The 14,159-nt window shown below is 40.9% G+C and overlaps 1 protein-coding gene across 1 annotated transcript in view; it reads left to right on the plus strand.

Annotated features, from left to right (window-relative positions):
• The first annotated feature begins 8,245 nt into the window (after positions 1 to 8,245).
• LOC143296202 (adenylate kinase 7-like) overlaps positions 8,246 to 14,159 on the plus strand; it is a 29,366-nt gene continuing 23,452 nt past the window's right edge. Inside the window, exons 1-5 of the mRNA XM_076608017.1 lie at positions 8,246 to 8,502; positions 9,486 to 9,659; positions 11,116 to 11,224; positions 12,009 to 12,103; positions 12,486 to 12,596. Of these exons, the coding sequence (XP_076464132.1) occupies positions 8,410 to 8,502; positions 9,486 to 9,659; positions 11,116 to 11,224; positions 12,009 to 12,103; positions 12,486 to 12,596 (582 nt within the window). The 5' untranslated portion in view covers positions 8,246 to 8,409. The remainder of the gene's footprint in view (positions 8,503 to 9,485; positions 9,660 to 11,115; positions 11,225 to 12,008; positions 12,104 to 12,485; positions 12,597 to 14,159) is intronic.

The raw sequence follows: 14,159 nt of genomic DNA on the forward strand, positions 1-14,159 counted from the left end.
CGTGTAGACATAAGCATCTTGGGAAAATAAACCTCGAAAAGCTGTAATATTTAGGTAGAGCAATAAATGAAACAGTATCATACAAGTCCTAATAGAACAACAAAGTTGACACAAAACATATACACCCTAAGATACACCACACAGTCTCAAAACTACTCTATGGAGACAAGGTCAGAAAAAAAAGGGTTTGGGATATCAATGATTCAAACCCAAGTACGCGAGTAATTCAAACAAGTGCGGAAATCACAATATCAGTGTGGGTCACAATATACGTAACAACGTGAAAAATCACAAGCATTTAAAGCACAGTTACAATGTACTTAATTGACCTACAAATAAAGAATAGAAGTTATGTGATTCAAAACTCGGTTCCTCCGATGATCGAAAGAAAACTGGTAATCAAAGAGCAAAAAGCAGGGCAGGCAGAGAATACAATAGAGACTTACTTATTCCTCTTGATTCCGTGGGGAACAAAGGGCCGCAACAACACTCCTCCAACGCACCCGGCTCTGGCTGGTCCTCTTCAGTTCGGCCCACGTCATTCCGGCCGCCCTTGTCTCTGCCTCAATGCTTCTCCGCCAGGTCTGCTTCGGACGGCCAACTTTCCTTTTCCCCTGTGGGTTCCAATCAAGAGCCTGTCTTGTGATGTTTGTTGCAGGCTTGCGTAGTGTATGGCCTATCCATCCCCATTTCCGTTTCTTGATTTCTGTCTCCAGTGGGGCCTGTTTTGTCATGTTCCAAAGTTCTTCATTGGAGACAACCTCTGGCCATCTGATGTTCAGGATGTTTCTTAGACATCTGTTGGTGAATGTCTGAAGCTTGTGGGTGCTGGCCTTTGTCACTCTCCACGTCTCTGAGCCATAGAGTAGAACCGACTTCACGTTGGTGTTAAAAATCCGGATCTTGTTGCGGATTGAGAGGGCTGTCGATCTCCAGATTGGTCGAAGGGTGTTGAAGGCGTGTCTTGCTTTGTTGATACGGCTCTTGATGTCTTCGTCCGTCCCCCCGTCTTTGCTACAATAGAGAGAATACAATCAATGAGCAAGTGTCTGATGGCCATGTCAGTCACACCCCTTCCCCTCGCTGTTCCCCCCTTAACGCCATACTCCACTCCTCTCCACCCCACTGACGCCGCTCAGTTCCGATCACGGATTACCCACATGAAAATGTCTGTTGGCTAACACATGTTATACACTCATCATTCATAGTCACTCAACATTCTGGAAGTTCCAGAATGGGAATAAAAGTCGATCCACGCCGTATTATACAATGGCCATAAACAGTTTGTTTAATCTGTGTATGATGTCACATAATCATGTTGTACAGATGTGGAGGTTGTTAAACAACATTCAAGAACATCTTTTGAAGAATGATATGGTAAAATGATAAAAGCACACCACAATTATGTACAGTCTTTTTACAGCGCCTGACAGTCACGTCTTGTGTGTCTCGGGCTCTGTCGTCATTCCTTATTTGGCAATGTGACGTCAGTTCAGTCCAGCACGTGCCCTCAGTTGGACAAAAAATGACACTGAATGTCCAAAGTTAGCACTTGTGTTGGTGGCAGTTTCAACTATGTTACATGCTGTCTCTGCCACATGAATCAGAATCAGAATCAGAATCAATTTTAATGTCAATTAAACCTGAACAAGGTTTATAAGACACGCATGCAAAGTTACATGAAACCACGCACAAAAAAAGAAAAAGCAAAACAAAAATAGATAAATGCTGAATAAGACATTGAATCACTCTTGCACGCTATGGCGTTTTTGACAGCAGTTACTGACAAATTTCCCAAATAGTCCCACAAGTTTGTCTTCCAGTATTAGCTGACTGGGTTTAATAATATTTGGAATGTAATTTTGAATTTTTTGTATGAATTCTACTCTAATTTCTTTGTATAATTCGCAGTTATCTAAGAAATGAAATTCATCCTCTATTGTTTGACATTGTAAACATAGTCTCCTTTCTTTTGGAATGTTGAAATATCGGCCTTTTTCTATTGCTAAATCATGACAGGATATTCTTAATTTGCACAGTGATTGTTTTTGATTATAATTAAGATATCCTTCAAGCAAATAAGGCTCGGTTCTGTATTCACGAGTAACTGTATTATAGAATAGTAGTTTAGATTTATTTTCAGATTTGTTTCTCTTCCAGAATAAAACATATCCATATTCTAGTTTATTCATTATAACGTGGCTAAGTCTATGAATATTAAATGTTGACTGATTATTCCAAACGTGTCCTAAACCAAGATTCTGTAATATAATTTCAACGAAATTAATCCATGTTCGCTGTTTTGTTTCCTCTGTAAGCATATCATCATACACAATTTTGATATACGAATTTTCTCGTGCCTGTGTTATGTGAAACCAAAATTTTATTACTTGACAAATCACTTTTAAACTTAAGGGGTATTTACCTATTTCACCAAGTATTGCTAAATTTGTGGCTTTTTTGTGGACACCCAGTATTTGTTTAAAAAAGTTTAGATGAACATGCTCATGAGGAAATTTGTTCATGAGACAATGGTTATATAGTTTGTCAAAGGTAAAAGTAGCATCTGCTTTTTCCCAAGTGGGGAACCATATTTCTGCTCCATACGTTAGTATTGGTGAAACGAGGCTATCAAATAATTTTGATATTATATGTATGCTTATGTTTTCATTCTTGAAAGATCTTTTAAGAATATGAGAAGCTTTATTACCTTGCTTTGCCAGATGTTCCATAGCCTTTTCAAAACTGCCTGATTTATGGAATATTATTCCCAGGTATTTATATTGTTCAGTTGTTTCTATAACTTCTGTTCCACATTTAAAAAACATTGGAGCTCGTGGTTCTGATCTCGAAAATATGACAACTTTTGTTTTGCCTCTATTGATTTCAATACCCCATTGTTTACAGTAGAAATGTAACTGGTTTAGTTTCAGCTGTAGGCCATGTTTAGATTTTGAAAGTAATACTAAGTCATCAGCATATAAAAGACAAGAGATACTTTTGTTTTGAGAATGACTAACTGTTGGCGAATCGGTATCTGGGAGCCAATCAACAATATCATTTATAAAGATATTGAATAATGTGGGGCTCAGTGTATTTCCCTGTAGTACTCCTCTTCGAACATAGATTGAAGGGGAGAATCCATTTTCATTACGGGTGCAGACTTTTGTGTCTGTATACAAACTTTTTATTAAATTGAAGCACTTACCTCGTATACCGATGTTTTTAAGTTTTGTGAACATACCTGCATGTGAAATGCTATCAAACGCTTTTTTGAAATCCACGAAACATGCATATAATCTGTCTGTTCTATTTTTCATGGTGTAATCAACAATTTTTTTCAAAACAAAAATATGGTCTGTAGTTCTAAAACCTTTTCTAAATCCAGCTTGTTCTTTTGCAAGTAAATTGTTTGATTCTAAATAATCATTTAATCTGCTGTTGAGGATTAGACAAAGTAGATTGCTTAAAGAACAATTGATAGTTATTCCTCTGTAGTTACTTGGGTTTGATTTATCTCCCTCTTTATGAATTGGGATAGATATCCCATTTTTCCACAAATCCGGATAACATCCAGTTTTTAGAATGTAATTAAGTACTGTTTTAATTGTAGGAAGTAAGTCCGGTAAAACAGCTTTAATTATCTCATTTCTGATACCATCTATGCCCGGTCATTTGTTGTTCTTCAAAATGAATGAACACGTTTTTCTCGTTTTCTTCTCTTTATGCAGAAGACTCATTTTGTTGCAGGGTTCGTGAATTGGTGAGCTGATTCTGAAGCTGTGGTGTCAGGTCAGCCTCTGCACGCGCGCTGTAGTTTTGAGTTGAGTTTCTTCACATGTTGTGACGTCGGCCTCAGCGCGCGGCGTCACAACACAACACCTGCAGGAGGCTGACACACGGGCTGAAGCGCCGGAGCAGAACTGATTGGTCAGTCAGTGTAGTGCTGGACGGAAGAAAGCGAGCGTGAGACAGCAATCCTGCAATCTGGTTGGATGAAAAGAAGAGTAAAGAAAATGACTGAATCACATGCAGTGAGGTATTTATAAAAAATAAAATGAAATAATTTTTAATAAAAAGTAGGGGGGGTGTCAGGGAGGTGCAAATTGTGTCCATTTTCAAAATTTACTCAGAAATCAAACAGCTCCACAACAAAGGCAAAGATCGCATTTCAGTTATTTAGGGGGAGGGGGTTGGGGGGCCGGAGAAGAAAAAACGAAAAAAGAAAAAGCGCCATTGATTGAGGTTTCCGCAGGGGCACTCAACTTCCAAAACTCTAGTGGACAACGAGTTTCTGATAAATCAACTTGCACACATAACGATACCACTGACGGAGATATAATACATATATGTTTATCCAATATATACAGATCCGGCACCGTTTCAGCTGACCCCATTCCCATACCCACACGTACCCCTCATCACGTCGCCGGCCGCACCCACCCTGGGTGTCCGCTGCACCAGTTATATACACTCATTCGGATGAGACGATAAACCGATGTCCCGTGTGCAGCATGCACTTAGCGCAAGTAAAAGAACCCACGGCAACAAAAGGGTCGTTCCTGGCAAAATTCTGTAGAAAAATCCACTTCGATAAAAAAAATAAAAAAATAAAAAAACTGCACGCAGGAAAAAATACAAAAAGAAAAAAAAAAGGGGGGGGGGGGGGGGGGGTTGGCGCTGTAGTGTAGCGACGCACTCTCCCTGGGGAGGGGGGCACTCTCCCTGGGGGGGGGGGGGGGGGGGGGCGCTGTAGTGTAGCGACGCGCTCTCCCTGGGGAGAGCAACCCGAATTTCACACAGAGAAATCTGTTGTGATAAAAAGAAATACAAAGACAACCACAAATACAAATATGCTCATCAGCCACGCTGTCCCAGTGCCAGGCAGAAGTTAGGCTTCCCATTAAGTTCGTTGCTTACATAGTGAAAACGAAAGCTATAAACGCGGCTGGCTAATTTTGATAGTCCGTTCCGTCCTTCTTGCACACATGACTTTTCACTGAGAAGAAAATTAGTGAAGGAGTAGGAAGAGGAGAGGGGGGGGGGAGGAAGACACTGAACACACAGAGAGAGAGAGAGAGAGAGAGAGAGAGAGAGAGAGAGAGATTCTTCTTTCAGTTTATTTATTCATATATTAATTCATTTTAGTTAAGTATATATATATAGTTGGAAGGAGCACAGAGAGAGAGAGAGAGAGATCGAGAGATCGAGAAAGAGACAGAGACAGAGACAGAGACAGAGGGACAGAGAGAGATTCTTCTTTCAGTTTATTCAGTTATTCATATATCAATTCATTTATTCATTTTAGTTAAGTAAACATGGAAAGAGCACACACACACACACACACACACACACACACACACACACACACACACACACACACACACACACCTTTTATACCCTCTGCCTATCCCTATACACGCAGCATACAGTGGTGCTGCATGCCTCAACTGGCTTTTTTGGTTGGTTGACAGTGAAACGAAAATGACTGAAACCATTCACAAATTAATAATCTTAGAGGTTTGCTTACTGGGACAGATACAGCGTTTTTGGCTTGTTTGTTTGTTGTGGGTTTTTTGGGGGGGGTTTTTTTGTTTGTTTGTTTTTGGTGTGTGTGTGTGTGTGTGTGTGTGTGTGTGTGTGTGTGTGTGTGTGTGTGTGTGTGTGTGTGTGTGTGTGTGTGTGTGTGTTGGTTGGTTGTTGTTGCGTGTGAAAACGTGCCTGTGTTAGTTAAAAGAAACAGCGTCTATCCACAATCACAACTGTGACTTTAACTCACTCAGTACGGCCAGTCCTCTATTCTCCTCTACACAGACCCCTCGGATGTCCAGTGGGTGTCTCAATGACCCAACCTTTGCGGCTTCCGTCGTCAGAATTGTGGTATTCTTTGTCAACATTCACCTCTTCAGTATAAGAGCCTTCCGCTTGCAATATTTTGATGGTGGTCATTGGGGTGAAACGCTGTTAACGTTGTCTCTTTCGCCGTTCGTATGGAGAGAGTTAAACAAGAATGCACTCCTCTTTGTCATCCGTCCACACCCTCTTCAGTCGATCGTTATTTCAACCATCCTTCTCACTGATCATAATGATGCATACAATCAAAACCACATTTCATTTCCATCTAAAGTCGGAAACTGACCCCCGCGCTCTCTGTCTGTCTGTCTGTCTGTTTGTCTTTCTGTCTTTCTGCCTCCCGGGTGTGTCTGTGTCAGCCCCCTCCCCGGCCACCCCTCTCCCTATTGTTTCGCGTAAACGAATGCAAGAGTGCGTTGTCTCCCTTCATTTTCACGGGCGAGCAAGTAATTCAAGAGGCAGAGAGAAACTTCCTGTCTCAGTCTGCATCTTTGTCTATAGTCTGCCTTTCTCTCTTTTCTTTTTCTTTCTGTGCGGGTGGAGGCAGATAGACTGAGACAGACTGCAGATAGACTGCACAGAGACTGAGAAAAAGAAAGAGAGAAAAGCAGACAGACAGACTAGACAAAGATACAGACTGAGACAGAGACAAAGAGAGAATGCATGCATGCACGCACGGCAGATATATATATATATATATATATATATATATATATATATATATATATATATATATATATATATTGTGTGTGTGTGTGTGTGTGTGTGTGTGTGTGTGTGTGTCTGTGTCTGTGTCTGTGTGTTTGTGTGTCTGTGTCTGTGTCTGTGTGTGTCTCTGTCAGTGTGTCTGTATGTGTATCAGTGTGACAGTATCCCGGCAGTGTGTGTGTGTGTGTGTGTGTGCGTGTGCGCGCATGTGTGTGTGATGTGTGTGTGTGTGTGTGTGTGTGTGTGTGTCTGTGTCTGTGTGTCTGTGTGTTTGTGTCTGTGTCTGTGTGTGTCTCTGTCAGTGTGTCTGTATGTGTATCTGTGTGACAGTATCCCGGCAGTGTGTGTGTGTGTGTGTGTGTGTGTGTGTGTGTGTGTGTGTGTGTGTGTGTGTGTGTGTGTGTGTGCGTGAGCGAACAAACACACACAAGTAAACTGACGCTACACCGCCGACACACCGGCATACTACAATAGAACACTGACATACACATCGAATTTCTGCGGTTTCAAGTGCTTGCAAGTCAGCATGAATGATTCAGTTTCCTTTTCTTCTCTTACTAACTTTCTATATACATTTTCTATATTTCTTTCTTTCTTTCTTCTCGGTCTCACGTATCGCGACATGATTCCCGTCCGCTGACACTCAGTGGAGTCTGTACTTCAGTCTTATAATATTATAGTTGTTGCACAGATCTCCACAAGGTTTATCAAGTGGACATGTGACTATTCAGTGACAGTTTGCTAGCCCGTGTCAGTTACTGTGTTGTGTCGACGGAGTCGTGTAGTGCAGTGTAGTGTAGTGTAGTGTAGTGTAGTGTAGTGTAGTGTAGTGTAGTGTAGTGTAGTGTAGCCTGAGTAGTCCGACGGTGTTACTAGTAGTGTAGTGTAGTGTAGTGTAGTGTAAGTCGTTGTGTAGTGTAGTGTAGTGTAGTGTAGTGTAGCCTAAGTGTATTACGTGTAGTGTAGTGTAGTGCAGTGCAGTACGTGTTGTGTTGTGTTAATTGTGTTGTACGTCAGTCACATCAGATAGGCTCTGTGTGTGGACTGAATTCGGCTGCTCTTCCCCGGGAGAGCTTGTCGTAACAATCCCGCGGTGACACAAATATTTTCTTCTTTTTTTTTCTTTTCTCATGTGATTTACCACTGATCAACAGTTGATTTTTTCCACACAGTACTATAATTTTTCCAGTGACAATTCGAGTCCCTGGTTCTCAGTGCGTTAAGTGTAGTGCTACACACTGTATGAGGACCCTGACTTATCCGAACGACTAGCATCCAGACCACCATTGAAGGTACGTTGGAGGGAGAGTCAGTGAAAATACCCGTTCGTGCACTGAGGACTCTCGGTCAAACCCGAGGACACTCGATCCCGGCGTCGCGGCTTCAAGTCCTACATAATTATAGTCGAACGCATCACCGCTTGGCCGCTGATGTCTGTATCGACACGCCTTGAGAGTGCTTGACAGTCTTTCAATACAATGTGCATGAAATGTACGCTTGCAGCCCTCAGAATACTGTTCGGGGGTCGGGTTGCTGTGATTTATCAAGAAACTGACCGGATTAATTAATAAGTTTGATTTTATTTAATAGGAACAGAAATTTTGTACCTTTTTAGTTTTAGATCCATAGAAGTAAACATGTCTGGGTAAATGACAGGCCAAAGGGCATAAAATGAAGATGAAATAAAATAAACTTGGCGACCCACATTAACACGACAGAAATACCGAACTGCGATTTCCACTGTCAAAAACTGTCTAAATCGAGCGCCTATGCGCAAAGGGAAACTACTCGCACCACAACGGAAGTGCTCCTGGCATAGCAACAGGCCTTGGCGACACGACCAGCAAAATGACGAGCACGCAAGAAGAGGCCGATAAACCCAAAAGCAAACGGGTATTTATCAACCAGGTGGACCAGTTCCAGAGCAAGAATATATCTAAGGTAACTACAATTTGTTTTGAATTGCGGTGTTACGATTATATCGGATCCTCTTGCGTACAGCAAGCGAATTGTCTTTCGAGTAAACTGAACATCAACAGTGAGTCAGTTTGTTGTCATGCATCAAACGATGATACATTCCTGTGTTATATTTTGTATTTGCTAGTGAAGAGTGGTATCATTGTTTAAACACAACATGCACGTGTTCTAGGCATTGACATAGTGTTAATCTTGCTAAAATTCAGAACCAAAATGTTATCGTCCGTTTGTTCTGACGGTTCCAGTCCCTTTCGAATATCAACAGAGATTGTTTAAATTGTGTGCCATACACATATACACGCACAATACGAACACACACACACACACACACACACACACACACACACACACACACCACACACACACACACACACACACACACACACACACACATACACACACATACATTGGCTGTATGCACAAAGATGCCCACATTCACAAAGATATCATTATTTCAGTATCTTTTGCTTTCACTCATTGTCCATACTCTAGTGTTGTGATTTTATAAGCCTGTCTGGAATGTTTTCTGAATCTACACACACACACACACACACACACACACACACACACACACACACACACACATTTCACCCAATATTTTAAAATATTTTTGGCTTATTTTTACTTGGCCAGATTCATTTAATAATATACTAATAATCAATCAGTACTATTTATGTTTGTGTGCTCATTTGATAGGATTTTTAAAAATAGAGTATTTTTGAAAGAATATGAACATACAAATAATACAAAAAATACATGCTAACTAACCATTCAAAAACTTGAAAGAGTCTCTCTCACTCTACAGCAGACACAAAGGAATGAACAATATTATCATTTGAATGGTTTAGACAAAATCATATAAAAGCTCCTACTACAACAAAGTATCAGTTATGTTGTTGAACTTTCTTGATGATCAGATCATGGGTGGCTCTATATGTCCTGTGCAGTATATATCCAAATGTGTGGTTGGAGCTTCCCTAGAGGATGCAGAGGAAGAGGAGGACAGCGCCTCGGTCACCTCCTCTGTCCTGGAGACGCCCAAGGAGGGATGCTATGAAGTGGTTGGCACGCTCAAGGATCGGGAGAAACCCAAACCAGACTTTGTCAAAGAGCTCATACTGGTAAAGATTTGTTGATGAGCTGATCGATCCGATTTTGTGTGAGCCCAGGAAGGTGGTGTGTGTGTGTGTGTGTGTGTGTGTGTGTGTGTGTGTGTGTGTGTGTGTAAGGGAGAGAGAGTAAGTGTAAGTGAGTGTGTATGTTTGTTGCATGTCTGAGAGAGGAATAGAGAGAGTCTGTGTGTATATATGTTGTGTATATATGTATGTGTGTGTGTGTGTGTGTGTGTAAGGGAAAGTCACTAAGTGTGTAAGTGAGTGTGTATGTTTGTTGCATGTCTGAGAGAGGAATAGAGAGAGTCTGTGTGTATGTGTGTGTGTGTGTGTGTGTGTGTGTGTGTGTGTGTGATGCAAAGATATATCATCATTGAAAAATGCAAAAAATTATCAGTCAGACATGTCAGTCCTGTTACTGTCAACTGGGGTGCATCAGTGCTGTCCAGAAATATCTGTCCACTGATGCAACATCTAGACTTGTCGTTTCTCTCATTCTCTCTCGCCTTGACTACTGTAACTCTCTATTGTCTGGTTTGCCTGCTTCATCCATTCAGCCCCTTCAGCACATACAAAACTCTGCTGCCCGACTTGTCCTCAGAAAGAAAAGATCTGAGCACATCACTCCTCTTTTGCAACATCTCCACTGGCTCCCTGTCTCACACCGAATAAAGTACAAGATCAGCACTCTGTGTTATAGATGCATTCACAAAACTGCCCCTTCCTATCTCTGCGGCTGCCTTCACCTCTATACTCCATCTCGCTCACTACGATCGGCTTCGGATCCACTCTGTTTACGCATACCCAGATTCAAACACTTGACTGTTGGCCGCTGTTCATTCTCTGTCTCTGGACCCTGTGATTGGAATGAACTTCCTCTTTCGCTTCGTCAAATCTCCACACTCAGCTCTTTCAAGTCTGGCCTTAAAACCCACCTCTTCCCAAAATAGCCTCCCTTGCCTGCCCTTCCTTGTCTTTAGTTTCTACAATTTTAGAGTTATGCATGCGTGTGAGTGACTGGTGCGAAAGCGCTTTGATTTGTCTCTGCACAAGATTCAGCGCTATATAAATACCATTATTATTATTATTATTATTATTATTATATGAAGCATCTAATGCCAAAGTAAAGTTTGCAAAAGTTTAGATTCTTGTGACAGTTTCTTTTTCATTTGTTTGTTGTTGTTGTTGTTGTTTTTGTTGGTTTGTTATGCTTCCTTCGAAAGAAAGAACAAGGAAATGCACACATGACCAATAAGATGATATAAAGAAATGCATGAAGAAATAAAATCAGAATTTTGTCGTGTTTCTCTCTTGACAAACAATACCAACCTGCATAAGAACAATCAAGGCTCCACTTTATATCATTTAGCAAAACATTATGGTATCTTTTCATCATCACCACACTCATTTTCCGTGCTGTCACCTGCCTGGCGTTTGCTCACTCGCTGACCTGTCACTGTTCCAGTTTGAAAACAAGGATCAGCTTTATGAGCAGCTGGTCGAGTGTGACATCATTGTCTATGACATCACCGAAGACCCTGACCAGATCGATGAGGCAGTGTGGGCAGTGTCAGGTCAGTGAGTTTGACGGCTGCTAATAGAAAGCTTTTTATTTTTATTTCACTGATTGATTGATATGGATACCTATATAGTGCCTTACCTCGGTCGGAGACCAAGCTCTAAGCGCTTAACAAAAACGGGGTCATTTTGCACAACAGGCTGCCTACCTGGGTAGAGCCAACTGATGGCTGCCATTAGGCGCTCATCATTCGTTTCCTGTGTCATTCAATCAGATTTCAGGCACACACACATACATAAACACAGGGTGGGGGCATGGGGGTGGGCCTCAGTAGCATGCAGTTCATGGAGCACCAGCAGCTTTATCTGATTATTCTACTTTCATGATAATAATGATCATAGCAGTGATAATAATAATGATGATAATTATAATAATGATGATGATGATAATAATAATAATAATAATAATAAACACAATGTAATAATAATGATGATAGTAACAATAGAAAAATATTAATAATGATACAAATGATAATGACAATGATGCATGTATTAGCACTTACTTTGCAGCTCTACTTATCAATGTGAGTAGTATGAATAAGAGACAGCGGTATTATGTTGTTTTTTTTTGTTAATGTTAAGATAACAACAAATTCGCTGAAAACACCGTTTGAAAAACAGCTTGACATCACTCAACTCACACACCTCTCCCACCTGACCTCCACACATTGATAATGATTTCATTGTCACCTTCTGTGAATACTTCTGATGGCTTGTTTTATGCAAAATATTGTTTTTTTAATGTTTGGTTTTTTTTCGTTTGCTTTTTTGTCTGAACAGAGATCCATTCTGACCTGGAAAAGATTGACAAACCCAAGATGTTCATTCTCATCTCCACGGTGATGACATGGGCAAAAAGCAAATCCCTGGACCCGGTTAGTATTTGTGTATATGTGTGTTTGTGGAGGAGGAGGAGAGGGGGATGTGTGTGTGTGTGTGTGTGTGTGTGTGTGTGTGTGCGCACATTTGTGCTTGTGTATATCGAGTCTTTTACACAGTGCCTTCATGTATGTCAACTTTTGTATTTTCATGAGCTTAACAGTTTAGCCATACATGTTTCATTTATATCTATACTTCTACATCAGTTATCACATTTTAGATTTTTGTGTGTGTGTGTGTGTGTTTCGCATGCCGTGCATTTTTGAATGCTGTTTGCTTATTTTCTGACTTTTGGTTTATGTGGTGTGTGTGTGTGTGTGTGTGTGTGTGTGTGTGTGTGTGTGTGTGTGTTGTTGTTGTTGTTGTTGTTTTTGAAAGGATGACCCGGATATCCCTTTCACGGAGGATGATTACCGACGCAGAAAACCACACCCTAACTTCAAGGAGCACATCAGTGCTGAGAAGACTGTCATCAAGCTGGGAAAAACTGTGTGTATTCCATGCTGTTTATTTATTTATTTATTTATTTATTTATTATTTTGCTGTTTATACCATATTATTATTATTATTATTATTTTTTATTCATTCATTTAAAGAGGAAGGTGGCAGAATGGTTAAGACGCTCATCTGCCAATACAGAGACTCCGTGAGGGTGTGGGTTCAAATCCCTCTCTCGCCCTATCTACCCAAGTTTGACTGGAAAATCAAGCTTAGCATCTAGTCTTTCGGATGTGACAATAAACCGAGGTCCCGTGTGCAGAACGCACTTGGCACACCATAAAAAGAACCCATGGCAACGAGAGTGTTGTCCTCTGGCAAAATTATGTAAAAAAAAAAAAAAAAAAAAAAAGAAATCCAGTCTGATAGGTATACAAAAATATAAGCATGCACTCAAGGCCTGACAAGTACGTTGGGTTATGCTACTGTCAGGCATCTGTCCAGCAGATGTGGTGTAGGGTATGTGGATTTGTCCGAACGCAGTCACACCTCCTTGAGAAACTGAAACTGAAACTTATTCATTTACTCATTTGTCTTTTATTTTGCTGTCATTGTTTCTTTTCTGTCTTCTGTCTTTTTGTGTATTCTTTTTTTTTTTCTTCTTTTTTTTTTTTTGCTGCCCCATCATCTGCACCGTTTCAGTGGCATTAGTCCCAGGCCGCTCATTTAGATTCCCTCATACACGGCCACACCCGGGTTTGTCCGTCGTAGTTCCAGCATCGGCAGTCCACAGGGAACCTTTTGTGTATTCTTGTCTGTTTTTCTGTGTCTGTGTGCCTGTTTTTCTTTTCACCTATGGCTTCTGCCTGCCTCTGTCTGTCTGTCTGTCTGTCTGCAGGTGTCTTCTTCAAATCTGTCTGTCCAGCTGTGTGTTTGTCTATCTCTTTGTGTGTCTGTGTTTGTGTGCTGAAGATCCATGCATGATAAGTCATTTATGTCAATATGGAATAGAATAGAATAGAACAGAATAAGATAGAATATGTCTTCATTACCAAGTGTACCGGGTTCACAAGGAATATTAGAGGGGAGTGTGGGGTGTGTGTGGTGTGTGTGTGTGTGTTGGGGGGTGATAGTACATAAAAAGGTACAAACATAAAACGAAAATCATACACAAACACAGATACAGTAGAATTTAGGATACGCACATGTGCATATCAATATAAGCACTTGTACACACTCATGCGTACACACACACACACACACACACACACACACATGTTTGAACATAAGCTGCATATTACATGTGGATGGGGCTGATGACTAGCTCTTCAGGTAAATGGTTGTTGATTGCACAATTCTCTTTGATCATACTGGATTTGTTCGAGAGACATTGACTGCTTTGGGGAAAAAGCTGTTGGCGAAACAATTGGTTTTCGTCCTTATACTTCTGTACCGACAACCCGCGGGAAGCATCTCGAAAATCCCAAAAGCTGGATGTGATTCGTCCTGGCTGATTGATTTTGCTTTTTTGAGTAGCCGCTTATAATAAATGTCATCAAGAGAAGGTAGATCAGCCCCAGTAATCTTGGTGGCTGTTTTTACAATTCTGTTAAG

The sequence above is a fragment of the Babylonia areolata genome, chromosome 21, assembly GCF_041734735.1.
Source record: "Babylonia areolata isolate BAREFJ2019XMU chromosome 21, ASM4173473v1, whole genome shotgun sequence".
Taxonomy (NCBI): Eukaryota; Metazoa; Mollusca; class Gastropoda; order Neogastropoda; family Buccinidae; genus Babylonia; species Babylonia areolata.